This window comes from Coptis chinensis, chromosome 8 (genome assembly GCF_015680905.1).
Source record: "Coptis chinensis isolate HL-2020 chromosome 8, ASM1568090v1, whole genome shotgun sequence".
Taxonomy (NCBI): domain Eukaryota; kingdom Viridiplantae; phylum Streptophyta; class Magnoliopsida; order Ranunculales; family Ranunculaceae; genus Coptis; species Coptis chinensis.
Genome location: NC_141463.1, coordinates 21,266,920 through 21,281,854, shown reverse-complemented (window position 1 = coordinate 21,281,854; position 14,935 = coordinate 21,266,920). Strand labels below are relative to the sequence as shown.

Sequence of the window (14,935 nt, the reverse complement as noted above, 5' to 3'; positions counted from 1 at the left end):
CAACTTACCAACTCTTCAAACCATTTGCATTTAGCTTTTGCTAGTCTTTTGCGCGAGCTTGATTTTCCATACATGTAACCATTTGTTACAGATTATTAGTTCTAAAACTGCTGCACTACATCAAGAACTGTTATCTAACTCTAAAGATCACTTTTTTCCAGCGTGAGTACCCAAATCAGCAGCAACTTTGGCTGCTCTAGTGAGAGCATCGGACACCCAAAGAGCTCCTTTAGAAAAGTAGCTACTGTTATAAAATGCAATCGCTGCTTCAGAAGCTGTTTTTCCTGTCACAGATACAACATATTTGCTGGCCTCATAAGCTTTGGCTCCTGCAGTCGCTGAAATTTTATAGGAGTCATCAAAAGCCTTGGCCTTGGTCAATGCATCTTTGCTCAATACATATCCCTTGGATACCATGGTTTTAACAAGTGTAACTGCTTCCCCTGGACTGGAGACAAAGGCATCTGCATGCTGTGCATTCTAAATGACAGACGTGTTAAACATGGCCACAGGTAGGGTATGGCCTAGCTAGTTGTAAGCACACTGTATAAGAATCTTAAAGTAGAACATGGCGGTTTCAATTTTGAAATGAAGAATGTGAGTACAACAAAAACCAAGTATAAAAGGCATCAGAGTTTTAAGGAGTCCAGAACTGGAACACAAATTAGGAACCGAGCAAAAGGATGATGCTTACCATTGACCCACTTTCATATTCGGTGTTCCATGAAGGCCTATTCCACATGGCAAAACCATCTCCATACTGACCATGGCGTATTATGCACACACATTGATCAACAATTGTAGCCCCCTGACACAATTTAATCCAACAAACTAATCAACAGAACATCTACAGCGTATCTACACTAAACTACTAGAGATGGATACATTAAACTCAAATACTTATGGCTCCATGTCACAGCATAGTGTGGTGGAATAGCAAAAGATGATGAAGGAAAAGTGAGATTCACATACACAGGAGGACAGGAGGAGGTCATAATAGATCACTTTTGTACCAAGAGCTGAAGGCAATTGAGAGGAGGCTGCAGCTATGTGTGCAGAACATCTTAAGCAAGTTACTTGTATGTTCCGACTCTCTAAGAGCAGTGCAAATTTTGAATGGCTTAGAGAGTGCCCCCATGGTACTGCAGTAACATCATTGCAGCCATCACACACTCAGCTGGACGCATTGGAGGAATTTGTTTTAGTCATGTGTTCTGTATAGCGAAGTCAACAGAACAGCAGACTACTTACCTAACCTTTCACTCTATGTAGATGTAAAATTTGTTTGTAATGGACCTCCACTAGATAGCACTTAAAATGATTTTGTAACTAATGATGTAAGAGGTATGGTCTACATGAAATTCTAATACAGGTAAGGGTCTGCATAACCGCTTCTCCCCCTAAGAAAAGGCAAGCAATACGTAAAATGGAGTATTGTTTGGTAGCTAAAGATTGCGAACAATCTCAAATCCACCAAAAAATTACAACATTAGATATTTTAACCTATGTAATGAGAATACTGTAGATGTAAGTATGCAACACTATTTTCCCTTTCTTCTTTACTTATGCCACGCATAACGATGGGCGTCTAAATGTGGAGCTCTAAGATAATGTGAATGTTTCAATCTTACAATGTAAACAGATTATCAAGAGTCTGTAGGACACTTACACTGAGCAAGAGAGCAGTTTCCAGTGCATAAGGATCTTTGAAAGTAACATAAGCAGTGCGACCATATTCTCCAGAACTGTTTTACCACAAAGCATGATAAATTCAGACAGTAGAATATACAGATAGAATCACACCAAAATTAGGAAATATATATATGAATTAATGAGTTATGAAAAGTGTAAGTAAGTAACCATAGTTTTCCTTACTCTCCACTGATCTACTAAACACACGTAGCTCTCACGGCACCCTTCATCCACATGATACGGTTTGTATACTGAATAAACGTCATAGGTATATCCAATTGTTGTCACTAAAAGATGGAATTGACATGAGAATTTGTAACTCACACTCATATTAATCGAGTCTTTACGAGCGGCAACAACTTGAGGACAAAGTTTACCTAAATTCTTTTAACACTTGAGTTACAACTTACTACTAAAACAGCATACTGGACCCAAAACAACTTTAGAATTTAAAATAGTTGAGGAATGGAGACATGAGTGACTAAAACCAATGAAGCAATAATAGATATATTAGAACCGCTAATCATATCTATAGAATTGCTTATGAGACGCAATGACGGTCAATACTAAATCAATTATGAAATAAATTATTTAGAAATGAATCGGTTAGAACAAAGAAAGAGCAGTATATGAGAGTATGAGACTAATTACATATATTAATATATAGCAATTCATCAAAAACTCACTCTCAACTAATATTTACCTGAAAATCTCTACATGTTCAATGGCACCACAAAACCTGAAGAAATCACTAACATCCTTTTCTTCAGCATTTGGAGACAAGTTAGTAACCTCCACAGTATACCCTCTTAGACTCATGGTATAGAATTTTTAAAAAGTTTGATACTCCTTCGAACCTGCTAAAAGCAACAAAATATACTAAAAGCAGACAGCATCATATAGAGAAGAGAAAGAAAATCAATTCAAGCTTCTGGAGGAAAGGGTAGTGATTATTATGGAAGTTAGAGGGACTTTTTGGGATTTTCAGTAGGTGTATAGAACAAATAAAGCCAAAAGAAGAATGATTGGGATCTGAATAAGATGGGATTCTTTTTGGAATGTGGAAAGTAGCGTCAGAGATTGTGATAAGAATTTATATCTTCTATCGGCACATAAATTTCATACTATTTAAAATTGAATAGAAAGAGAATGTATAATATGTCGATCAATGGAGCCTACCATACATATGAAAACGAAAACAGTCACAACTCACAAGCCTACCATACATATGTCTGGAATGGATCATTGCTTGGCTCATTTCGCATGGTAGAATCGCATATAGAAAAATTGTCATTAGGAACAAATGTTTCTACTGTAACATTCAAAATCTCACCGACACACCACACATGTGCACACACAACAACAACAAGTCAACAACAGCTGCGACAACGTTCGAAACCAAGGGGTTCAATTTGATGTTAAGATAGTTTCATACTTTCAGGCAAAACTCTGCTTTAAACAGAAAACCGGCCATGTAGTAAAATCAGAGCATTTTATAATTTATAATCACTTAATTTAAGTCGTTGTAAAAGGCTTTTCAAAAAGAACTATGATCAGGACCTACATATATACAATAAACTAAAACGAACAAATGATATCTTGCGTGTCACGACTTACACAATTTGTACAGTTGGTGGATTAAAGACTTGTTTAGTTGTCTGTTGCATGGCACTTTATTTCAAGGGTAACAACTGAGTAATTCTTTGAATTTGAGAAGATAATCGTTTACATTCTTTTATTAAGTTGGTTAGGAAGAATGAAGATCATGCATGAGTTTCAATATTGCAAATAATCTGGCGTAAAAAGAAACATATTACGAAAAACAAACTAAAGGCAAGTTAACTGATCCCTACCTGAATTTGATAAAGTAGAAAGGGAAGAAGATTGAAAGCTTAGAAGGAGAAGAAACGGACAGACCAGGAGAAATACACAGAAGCTTCAACTATTAACTAGAGTGGCCACTTATGTTTTATACGGAAAAAAAACAGGGCTAATCAGGAAGTGATTAGTTTGGACTGGATCAGTAATAATGTGGTCTTATTAATTCTTAAAGTCTGAAAGTAAGAAAAAGACAGTTATATAGATACCAACCAACTGTTTTTTACTACCTATTTTCACCATGTGGGATGCTCAAAACTTGTGAACCGACACTTTGTTGGTGTCTGGTAGAGAGTCCTAATTGTTCACCAGCGGTTTTGCTGGTAGAATCTACCCGCGCCCATAATGACCCACGTCTCCAGCACTAAATTATTTTTTTTTAAAAAAGTGTATTTTGCCCATAATACTCCAATTTTACCACCAAAACTTCTTTTTTCTTTCAGTTCTTCTTCGTCTGAAAACTCAAGTTTAACTCATTATTAAATTTGTTCTTAGTAAGGTTTATCTCATACAGTTTGGAATTGTTTTTCTTCTAAAACAAATATCAACAATAAACTGTTTTTTTTCTTTGTGTTTCTATCAAGATTTTAGTTTGTAACTGCCAAACATCTACTACAACGACTAACAAGTCCATTACAATAGAATGGGTGTTGATTCTAATGAGGAAATGAAGCTTGTAAAAACAAAATGGGAGCTGGACTGGTGGTGGGAGAAAGAGGGATATAATTGGTAATATATAAATTTTACTTTTTTTGTTTTTAGTGATAGTTGTTTGGCTGGACACATAGGCGCTGGTAGATTCTACCACCAAAACCGCTGGTAAAAACTTCAACCAACCACCATGCAATTCCAATTCATAGAAATTTCTCAATTTGATCTAGTGATCTACTGTGTACTAATTATGTAATGTAGATCCAGGTATATGTTTTACTTTTCTACCATTTTTTTTCTAATTAAAAACGAGTAAACAACCTAAAAAGTTTTTCTTGTGAAATTATACCTCCTCCTTGATCTCATCGATCTCATTCGGATTCAGTCTTCTATCCTTCAAGATTTTCAATATATATACTAAGATGTGAAGTGTCTAATGTAATAAGACTAGTATTTGCCTGTGCGGCACAGATACGTGTGCCTTTTCCCTCCCCGCTTTTTTTTTTTTTAAAAATGAGCTCATACTCATGTTTCCATAGCCAAACAACTCATAAAGTTCAGCCCAAAAACAGTTCAGGCCTTTTTGTGTGGGGTGGGTGAAGTGAGAAAAACTTTTAAACTCACCCCAAAAAAACTTATTAACTCACCCCAAAAAAATATTTTAGTGGTTATGGTTAGGAGGTGGCACAACCACGTATCACCTTATGATAAGTGAGGGTGAGCCACCCAGAAACCAAGCATAAAAAAAAAACACTAATTTATTTTAACTAAAAATTCAAACCCGATCACAAAACAAGTATATTTCGAACATAAAGAAATCATATAAATGATTGCAATAAATATAATATAAAAAAAATAAGAAAAGAAAAAAATAATTCAATCTAAATAAGTACTTCTTCATAGTTGTCTTCGACTCCTCAGTGACCTTCTTTTTTGTCATCATTTTTCATCTTTTGGAAGCGTTGCAAGATCAACTCGGTATCAATGCTATCAAAAATTTCTTTTTCAATGTATGTTATTAAACAATCAGTCAACCATTCATTCGCCATCCGATTGTGCAGACAATTCTTTATAATATTCATAGCAGAAAATGCCCTCTCCACGGTAGCATGTAGTAGCACCAGGTAAAATCAGCGCTAACTTAATCAACAAATACACAAGTGGGTACACAATGTCTTTTTTCATCTAAGTGCTTTTAGGCCATTCAAATCACCTTGTATATTGCTGGCCCCATCATACCCTTGTCCATGTAGTCTAGATATGCTTAACCCATGCTTAGAGAACAACTAATCAATTACCTTTTTAAGTGTTACTGCACTAGTTTCCTTAACATGCACAACTCCAAAAAATCTCTCAATCACGCAACTTTTTTTGTCAACATAACGCAAAACAACTGCCATTTGCTTTTTAATTGATATATCACATGCTTCATCGACTAAAATAGCAAACAATGAATTTCCATAATCCTTTAAAATAGCATTTGTAGTTTCCACAGCAACTGCATTCACAATCTCTTTTTGTATATCAGGCGATGCCAACAATTTTTCGATTTTTAAAAGCATTATCAAGAATATTCTTAATGACTTCGTTATGATCTTTCAAAAATCGTATAAGTTCAAGAAAATTGTCTTTATTGATCGACTCTTATGATTCATCATGGCCACGGAGAGCTAAACCTTGTTTCAAAAGAAATCTAATACAATCAGTTATTGTAGTTAGATGTATTCAATAATTCCTTCGAACTTGGTAAGATTGTCTGTCAAGAAATATTTCGATATGCTCCTCTTGATTTAGCAATGCTTGTGCTGCCCTGTAAGCAATATTATGAGCTTTATTTGGTCCTCCAACATCAGCACATGCGCCATTTTTTTTTGCTTCTTAGCACTTGCGCCTCATAAAATATATATATATATATATATATATATATATATATATATATATATATATATATATATATATATATATTGTATCAAGTTGAGGGTACGCCAGGGTGTACTTTGGGCCCCCCTAGCTCCGCCACTGCCTTATGAGGTGGAATTTGTCAACCCACTCCACCCTTTTTTGTTACATAGACTAGATATTGCCCGTGTCTTCGTCACAGATGGCATTACCAAGTTTTTCTACACTATATACCTCATCTGTATATTAGAATCACCTCCCAGCTGAAATACTTTCTATGATATTTAGACATTGTTTTATAATTTTTTTGGGGGCTAAAGGCTGAAAAAAGAAGAACCGGTGTAGACAAATTTGTTTCTATAAGAAGAAATGTTAAATAATATATATAACAGCAATTCCAATCATTTGGACACATTAACACGCACGATTAGAAAGTGCTATTATCAATTATATTAAATTGAAATAAGTGGAAAGAACATATGTTATTCAATGTAACAAATCTATTCCAAAGATGTAAGAATGAGGCTACATCCAAGATTCCACTCCTTTAAAACAATTAGGCGAGTACATAGTCATTATGAGCTAAGTATATAACTTTTATACAAATTTAGCCTAAAGGTGTAACAAAAAGTTGTGTACTCTTGCTGGCAATGTCTTTCTATCTCCCTCCCCCTCAATTGCTCCAGGGAAGTTATAGGCAGTGACTCAGTTTGAACACACTATTTCATACCACCTGTTCTTCAACACTAGTAGAGTTTCAAATTGCAAACTTTGGTTTACATATTCTTCTGCCAAAGAAAAAATATTTCATTCCATTTAATCAGTTTATACAACTAGAAAAGGAATGAAAAAAGACCTTTAACACTTGATGATTGCCAGACAATCAATACCTTTTCTTTTACTTTTTGGAAAAACTCAAGCTGTGGTGAAATGAAAACCCCTACTATAAGAAAACACAATGAATAAGCTTGTTTTATTAAATATCACGCCTTGAGTATCATTTCTAAATTGTGTTACAATTTCATCTGAGAAAAGGATATGCAAACACCATAAGTTTGTCCCAACTCTAGCAAGTAGATGCTAACTGCTAAGGCATCAACCACCTTGTATGTTAGCTTCTCTGTGAAAATGCGTGGTTGGAAAACCGTCGTGTGTTGTTCGCAATTCAATTTGTTCCATTATACCTTTAAACAACCTTTCAAAGAATTTGCGTTTGTAGTTACGTAAATTTTTCGAATACTTGTCTATGCTTAGTACCACTAAGGAAAACCAAGTACTACCATTTGTACATTCCCAAGATCCACCATTCGAAACCCTCTGTGTTTCAGCAGCTTGACCACGCAATTTAACTCCCTTTTTGAACTTGCAAAAAGTAAACCCAAAAAATAAATAATTAAGTTAATATCAATCAGCAACGACTTTGCTTCATTTTCTTACTCATAGACATAAAAATGTTTGGGGTATTTTCTGATACGGGCTTGTAAGATAACAACAATATCTTAGATGTCTCAATCGGTTGTTCGCCATTAGTTTAAAGGACTGGGGGTACCTTACAAATGTCAGCAATAATAGATTATTGAACAAACAATACCAATTGACTGTCTAAATAAGGGATTGACCCTATGAGAAATTACATCTGACTATCGCAATAAAAAAATTCAATTAAAGTATGATCTGGCTTTTCAAATTATGAAAGGAAAAATAAAATTCATATTCGTTGAACCAAGTAAAATAAGTTGTTTGAATTTTTGAATTGAATATGTAATTAAAATGGGTCAGCAAATCTAAAAGAAACATTCAGTGAAATTGATGGTAATACTGTGTTAGTGTGTACTTGAAAGGAGATCTTCCACTTGATAAGTGTTTTTGCACAATGAAAGACGAAGTAACTAATTTAGAATGCGTACTACAGAGAAAAGCATACCCTTGCTTGTGTTAAAATGAGCTGACCTTTTCATGAGAACAAAAAACATAAAGGTTTTATCATTTGAACCTAAACTACCAGTTCATTTAGAAGCAACCTTTTCAGTGATAAGACACCAATAACCACAAATTGTTTAGTACAAAGTACATAGCACAAACTACAAAATTATGAAAGATCAGAGCAATCTTATAACCAAAACTGAAATTAAAATCCTATATTATAAAACAAATCCGGCATTTTCATACCACATAATGAGGAACATGAGCAAGCATAAGTTGTTGACCAGCAGACAGCCTTTCAGGCTATTGCCGTTTCCACGACAACAGGTTGTAATAAAAATATCACTTTAAATGAACTTTAAAGTACAGATTGAGTAGTCCACAAAATTATTAATGTAATGGTGCGTGAAACCAAGCAAGAGACATCTACCTTCACTTGCAAATTGGAGATAAGAAGTCGAGCATAAAGTCCCACAAATTTTCCAGCAAGTTAAATCAGAAAAATAAGAAGCAAAAAAATTTGAGGGCGTAAGGATACCTGATGCTGTTGTGGTGGTGGATGAAGTGAATTCTTTGTGTCAATTAGCGAGGGTTTTGAGGGAGGAAAATTCCTAGTCATTACATGTGTATCCCAAGTTTACTAGAAATCATCCTCTGCTTCGAATCCCCTTCCAAAAATAAAGCCCTCGTGCCAAAAGAAACATATAGAAATTTAGAGAGCAGATAGAAAAGAGAGAGATTACATGATAACAAACGTGAAGATAGTTGGAGTTAATAGAAATTGCAACCAAGAATTTTCTTTCCAAGTAGTAGTATAGACACGTATGAGAAGAAACTCAGAAAAGAATAGTGGCAAAAAGTACATGTCCATATGTTCATCTCTCATTTTGAAGGAATTTAGCCACTCCAATATAATTGTCATAACAAAACTATAAAAGAACTCGTACTTAGTTGTAAAAGAAAAGTAATGAATGAGCTAGCATCTTGAATAGCTACTTACAATTTGATTTTATATCGGTACTTACTATAGTTTCATAATCAAACTCAATAAAAATCATGTGATCAATGAATCAAATGTGAAGCTTTCTTTGATTTACCATTACACATTCGATATCAAATAATCTAACAACAAAAGCAACTTTAATTTTTTTTTCCCCCTTTTCTTCCCTGTTGTTTATTATAATTTTTAACTTTTTTTTAATGAGCTAAATGGAGTAAGCAATTCCAAACAAAATGAAGTAGCACACATGGATTTGAAGGGTATTCCGGAAAGTGATCATAACTTTGAAAATTCATGTAAGTTGTTCATATAGAATAGTCACATGATAAATAAGTGCAAAGTAAATCAACTTTTGATTCAAAAAACAAAAATTTCAATGTTCAAAAGAGAAATAAAAGTTGCAAATGCTCACCCTCTTTGCTTATGATGTTCGTGCCACATGCCATTTGAACTATTTAGTAGAAGTGTCAAAGTTTAGTCAACCAAAGACTACCACACCTCCTGTACATGTCAAAATTTCCTTTAAGTTGGGGTATGCATCACTTCTAAGGTGTTAGTTCCAATTAATTTTATAATACGTAAACTATAATATGTACAACTCAACCAAATAAAAAGTGAATGAAGTAAATCCTACCTTTATTGGAACTATACATCCTTAAAAAGTGCGCCCACTCTATTAAATTGTTAGCTTCTAGTTCCGTCCCATGCCGTGTTGCAAAGTGTATACCAACAACCATTACAACAACCTGAAAAGGTAACAAAGATTAAACCCTTGCATCATTCAGTTGAAATAAGTAAGTAAAAGACACCAAAGAAAATAAAGCAAAATGGGCTAATGGCTGAACCCACAAAGTTGAATCCCGAATTGACTGTTGGAGGTTGACGATTTACTTATTTTTATATTATTATTTTTTCTATTTTTGAATATATTAAGGATTTAGCAAGGATAACATCGGAAGATCAATACTGTAGTTGGTATGTCAGAAGGCCAGTTCGATAAGTAATGCTGATCATCATCTTCCCTATCTCTAATCTCTATAACTTATGGAAGGAGCGACATAAATCAGAATAATGTAGGCTTGCAAGAACGCATCTAATTACTCAATCTTGCAATTGAGATAGATACTACAACCAATAGACTACCCCAAGTTTGATGATAGTTAGTGCCTACACCAATAGTGTACGCCATCAATATATTCTATTAGAAACTTTAGATGACAAACATTGCTAGAATACACCAATTGTGCCTTAATCTATGGTAAGTAATAGCAAGTAGTCAGCCCTGAAGTAAATAAACTATCATAGAGCAACCAATACTTGGAATTGAGCACTTAATCCCATTAATGAGGCCCGCTTTCATTTTCTGAATTTCTAAGAAGATTAACCTGCATCAAATAGCTTTAGAAGGTCCTCTTCCACATTTTACACCCTACTACTTACAATTCCATCTACGTTTAGCTCATGTGTAATGTCTCAAGTTTACTCAATAAGAAAATGAGAAATGGCCAAAAGAAGCTGCCATGGTTTACATTACTTCCAATTTCAGAATTTTCATCTACGTTTGCACTTACATCTAATATTTCCAGTTCGCACAATAGCCAAATGAGTAGCCTTTAATAATAAGTCAGAACAATAATATTTGAAGAAATTTGACATTGGATTAATGAAACATTCAGAACAATTTGATGCAAAATCAATAAGCTAATTGAGAGATGCAAACCACAAATTATATACAATGGTAGAAACCGAAGGGAAAACTAATTTTATCATGTATAATCACCTTTTTGAATCTTGACAATAAGATTTAGGGAAGCTGACGCCGGAAATCTGGAGAGAGAGAGAGAGAGAGAGAGAGAGAGAGAGAGAGAGAGAGAGAGAGAGAGATTTTATACTGAGAGTTGGGTGTTGTAGAAGTTTGTTAGAGGAGCAACGTAAGGAAAAACTCATTGTTGCTTTAATGGCTGTTCTAATGGTAGTCAAAGTTGATTTTTTTGGAATGCCAAATGAAGAGAGGGGTTACGGTATTGAAGAGGGTTGTGAGCAAGTAACTCCATCTGCTTCTTTGAGAGGTTGCAAGTTGGGAATGAATGAGGGGCGTTTTGTAGCCCAACCCACGTCCATAAATCTAACTAGATAACTGCAAGCAGTGGGGGCGTGAGCGGAGGTAGAGAAGAGAGAGGGAGAGATGGGTTTGTGGTGGGGAGAGAGAGAGTTGGATTTGGTTGAGAAGGAAGGAGGGAGAGGGAGAGTGAAGGAGGGAGTTTGAGAGTATGTGGAGAGGGAGAGGGACGAAGAGAATAGAAGAGAGAGGACAGACAGATAGAAACCAACCAAACACTTTTTTGTTAGCGTACCCCCCTCCCCTTCTGCCAAAAACGTTCACTCCGCTCACTTGATTAAATTGGTATATTTAGTATAGCCAAATAGGAAATATGGCATCCAACCTATTATAACTTAACATAGAAAATGACATCCAATTTAAATGTGTTATAATTTAATCCAATAAACCATTTTGCCAAATATGAAAGATGGCAAAAATATGTATAAATGTGCATTAAATCAATGATTAAAGCTAAAAAGAGATCAACGCAAATCTCCACGCACATCTAACTCCGATCCCAAGATGATCCCGACCACCCTTTGTCTTGCCATTTTGTTTTGTTATAATAGATTATATAATTGATAAAATTGGAAGATGGAAATATAGTCATAATGTTTAATTAGTTGCTATTGGAAAATAGGATAATTGGATACCTTCATTTATTATAAAATGGACTTTGAAGTGTGTCCATGGAGAGGGGATATATACATATTCTCATATTGCATATAGTATATATAGCTCGTTTACCTAGCAAAAAAATTCACATTCGAAAATTGACAAAAATGAGAATCATAGTTAATATATAAGAATGTATATAGGACTTGAGCAGTTGAGCAATTGTGCTCCATAGATCAAATAGATGACATGCAATATGATAAAAAAAACAAAATAGAGAGAAAACAAGAACTGGCCTATCCTACTATCTTGGGAAACATACGTGTGGGGTGCAACTGTGCAAGATGCAACCCATAATTGAACTAGGGGTTCAATAATAGAATTTATATATGTAAAATTATTTTGACATTTTTCTAGGAAATTAATAATACAGTGACCTAGACAATGACCCATGTGGCCATGACGTAGTGGGCATGAATGAACATCCACTTATAGAGGTTAGGGATAGATAGGGCTTGATCGGGACCTGTGTAGTCAAGGCGCAAAGAGGCGCGCGACTAAGGTGCAAGGAGTGGAGAGATGTACTTTAGTGCCTTGCCTCAACTAAGGTGCAGGTGCACACATAAGGCGTACGTGTGCCTTTTTGTTGAGGCGCGAGGCGCACAAAGCGCGCACCTTATCATTTGTAGTTTTTTTATTTTTATTTTTTATTTTTATACACTTTTGGCTATATGTGACACATCCACACTCGATCTAATAGTTGTATGGTACAAGAAATCATAAAATTTTTATATTAGGGTACACTCTAATTAAACTTGTATTTTTACAAGTTTTTGTTAAGATGAATGGATTGAAAGAAAAACACAAAGATCAATTAAATGAAGTTTAATTTTATGGGTTTCCAAAATTTGAATAATTTGTTCTATTTTGTGAAGTCCCTCTAGCTAAGTTCAATTTGTTTGCTCCTTTAGTTTATTGAAGTTGAGCTAGATTGTTTTGAGAGATACAATTTTCATTTTGCTATTTAATTGTTGCTTACATTTTTTCTTTTAAGTGATCGATTACTACCTAAACTATTCGTGATTTTTACGGGTGTCATGCAATAGTCGACAAGTTTACAATCCTATATAATTGATTTTATTGTTTAGCTATACAAATCAATGATAATTATTCATGTCATATTTTATTTTATTATTATTTTTAATTACTATGCATCTCACTTCAATAAGGCGTGCCCCGCACCTTGTGCCTAAGGCACAAAGAGAGTGATGAGCCTTAATGCCTTGACTACACTGATCGGGACTAACCTGCTAGGCTTTTAGTTTTCATACTAGATTTTGGACCTGGGCATATGCTCGGGATCTATTAAGTATTTTGTATGCTGAAAAGGCTTTACAAAATGTCTCACACAAATTAGAATGAGATCCAAGAAAGAGAAACGAAAAGGAAGAAAAGTGCATATGTTAAAATTGTGAGAGTGCGTGATGGGTATTTGGGCACTTACTCGGAAAGTATATTGGTCTACTTCTTAAGAAGTTAATAACCAACAACAAATACAAATTACAGGTATATGAAAGGGTTATACGAATAACATTTTGAGTGTTCTAATTTGGTATATCTCACATAATCCTTAGAGAATGTGGAGAACCGTCGGAAGCTGATTTTACACCCTTTAATAAGTTATTAACTGAAGAATATGTAGTGTTTTTGAGGCCGCGTTAAGGATATATTCGAAATAAGTCGGTGCTTTATCATAGACACTAAAAGTGTATGATTTGTAACAGGGAATTAGCTTCTACAAATCACATATTTTTTAACAATTTTTTTTATTTGATTAAATATATAAGAATTGGAAATACACTCAAACTCTCCATATATAAGAATTAGAAATACACTCAAACTCTCCATATATAAGAATTAGAAATACACTCAAACTCTCTAAATAGGTTCCATATATGTGGGATTATAGGCTATTAGAAAAGGCTATCTTTCATATTATAGTGCCGCATAGGAGAGAGAAAATGTTATATCTCATATTAGAGTGCCACATAGGAGAGAGAAAAATCTCTTTTAGAGGTTTCTCTCCTAGGTGACACTCTAATATGCGAGATAGGCTTTTCTCTCTCCTACGTGACACTCTAATAATGTGAGATAACTTAGTAGCTTTCTACATAAAAGTGCAAGTGCAATTTTACTAAAAAATAGGTCTAAAAAATAAGTGAATGCTAAAATAAGTGACATGGGAATCTGTATTGAATTGGAAATTCGTAAATCCTCCAACATGCTACGGGAGTTGAAATGTACCGACAGTCCAAGTATCTTTTTATCTCATCGACTTCGAGAGCAGCTTGTCCTCCATTTGTCTCTCCATTTTGGTTTTTCTCTTCAATAAGAAATGTTCCCCTGTCTCTCCCCTTGTTTATGTACTTGAACAAATACTTCACAGACCTCATTTGGTTGTAGTACTCGACGTTGATGTGAGCTTGGTATTTTACAACCAAGTCGACATTATGAGGAACTACGTAACTGTTATCAACTTTAAACTATTTCCGACGCTTTATCTTTATGTCCACTCTTTTGTCATCTCTTCTTCTATACACGGCATATCCGTTGATGTCAAATGTGGTTTGACTGCAAAGTTTCTTCAGATAGAAGCTTTTGCATTTGTTGTTTACCATGCAAGGACATTTTTCATCTAGATGTCCACACGGACAATGTATCATAAATTGCAAAACTGCTGCGTAAGCAATGGGGTCGCTTTTATCGGGTAATTCTGTTGATAATATTTTATTAATATCTACTGCAGTCTTTGGTTTGGTTTCAAGGAACAACAAAATGTGAGCATGTGGTAGTCCCCTTTTTTGAAACTCAATCGTCTGCAAATTCACAATAAACAAAATGAGGTTTTAGTATTTGCCAAAACACTTGATGTGTTTTTCTTTTGGACTGTAGTAGAGTTACATGAATAGGAATATGAATTCAGATAGTGTACATAGAGTGTTATGCTTTGTTAATTTGTACTTTTTTGGTCTCTACTTATCATGTCTCTATCGTCGCTCAATTTTTTTTTTACATGTAGGTCTGTACAGGCGTGAAGCTGCTTTGCTATTAACTGAGGGATTTTATGATAATGCACAATTTCTCTTCCTTAGAACATTTCAGATGATGGTACGGTA

At 34.6% G+C, this 14,935-nt stretch overlaps 1 protein-coding gene across 3 annotated transcripts; it reads right to left on the bottom strand.

Moving 5' to 3' along the window:
* On the bottom strand, window positions 1-3,682 carry LOC147480477 (binding partner of ACD11 1-like). Of its 3 annotated transcripts, none has more exons than XM_086577387.1 (5): window positions 3,546-3,682; window positions 2,396-2,549; window positions 1,670-1,745; window positions 695-808; window positions 1-480 (listed from the first exon to the last, which is right to left on the bottom strand). In XM_086577387.1, the coding sequence occupies exons 2-5, from the start codon at window positions 2,509-2,511 to the stop codon at window positions 148-150; spliced, it is 639 nt and encodes a 212-aa protein (XP_086433513.1). In that variant the 5' UTR covers window positions 2,512-2,549; window positions 3,546-3,682; the 3' UTR covers window positions 1-147. The 3 variants fall into 3 exon arrangements, with proteins under 3 accessions (XP_086433513.1, XP_086433515.1, XP_086433514.1); XM_086577389.1 differs by having other exon boundaries at window positions 1-471; XM_086577388.1 differs by lacking the exon at window positions 3,546-3,682 and having other exon boundaries at window positions 1-471; window positions 2,396-2,818.
* Between the last annotated feature and the right edge of the window lie 11,253 nt (window positions 3,683-14,935).

What these genes read in the sequence shown, in the direction of transcription:
- LOC147480477 (XM_086577387.1), bottom strand. Translation starts at nt 2,511, where the DNA reads ATGAGTCTAAGAGGGTATACTGTGGAGGTTACTAACTTGTCTCCAAAT. An exon ending in AAACTGCTCTCTTGCTCAGT is followed by an intron (nt 809 to 1,669) that starts GTAAGTGTCCTA and finishes AAATTGTGTCAG; the next exon opens with GGGGCTACAATTGTTGATCA. An exon ending in AATATGAAAGTGGGTCAATG is followed by an intron (nt 481 to 694) that starts GTAAGCATCATC and finishes TCTGTCATTTAG; the next exon opens with AATGCACAGCATGCAGATGC.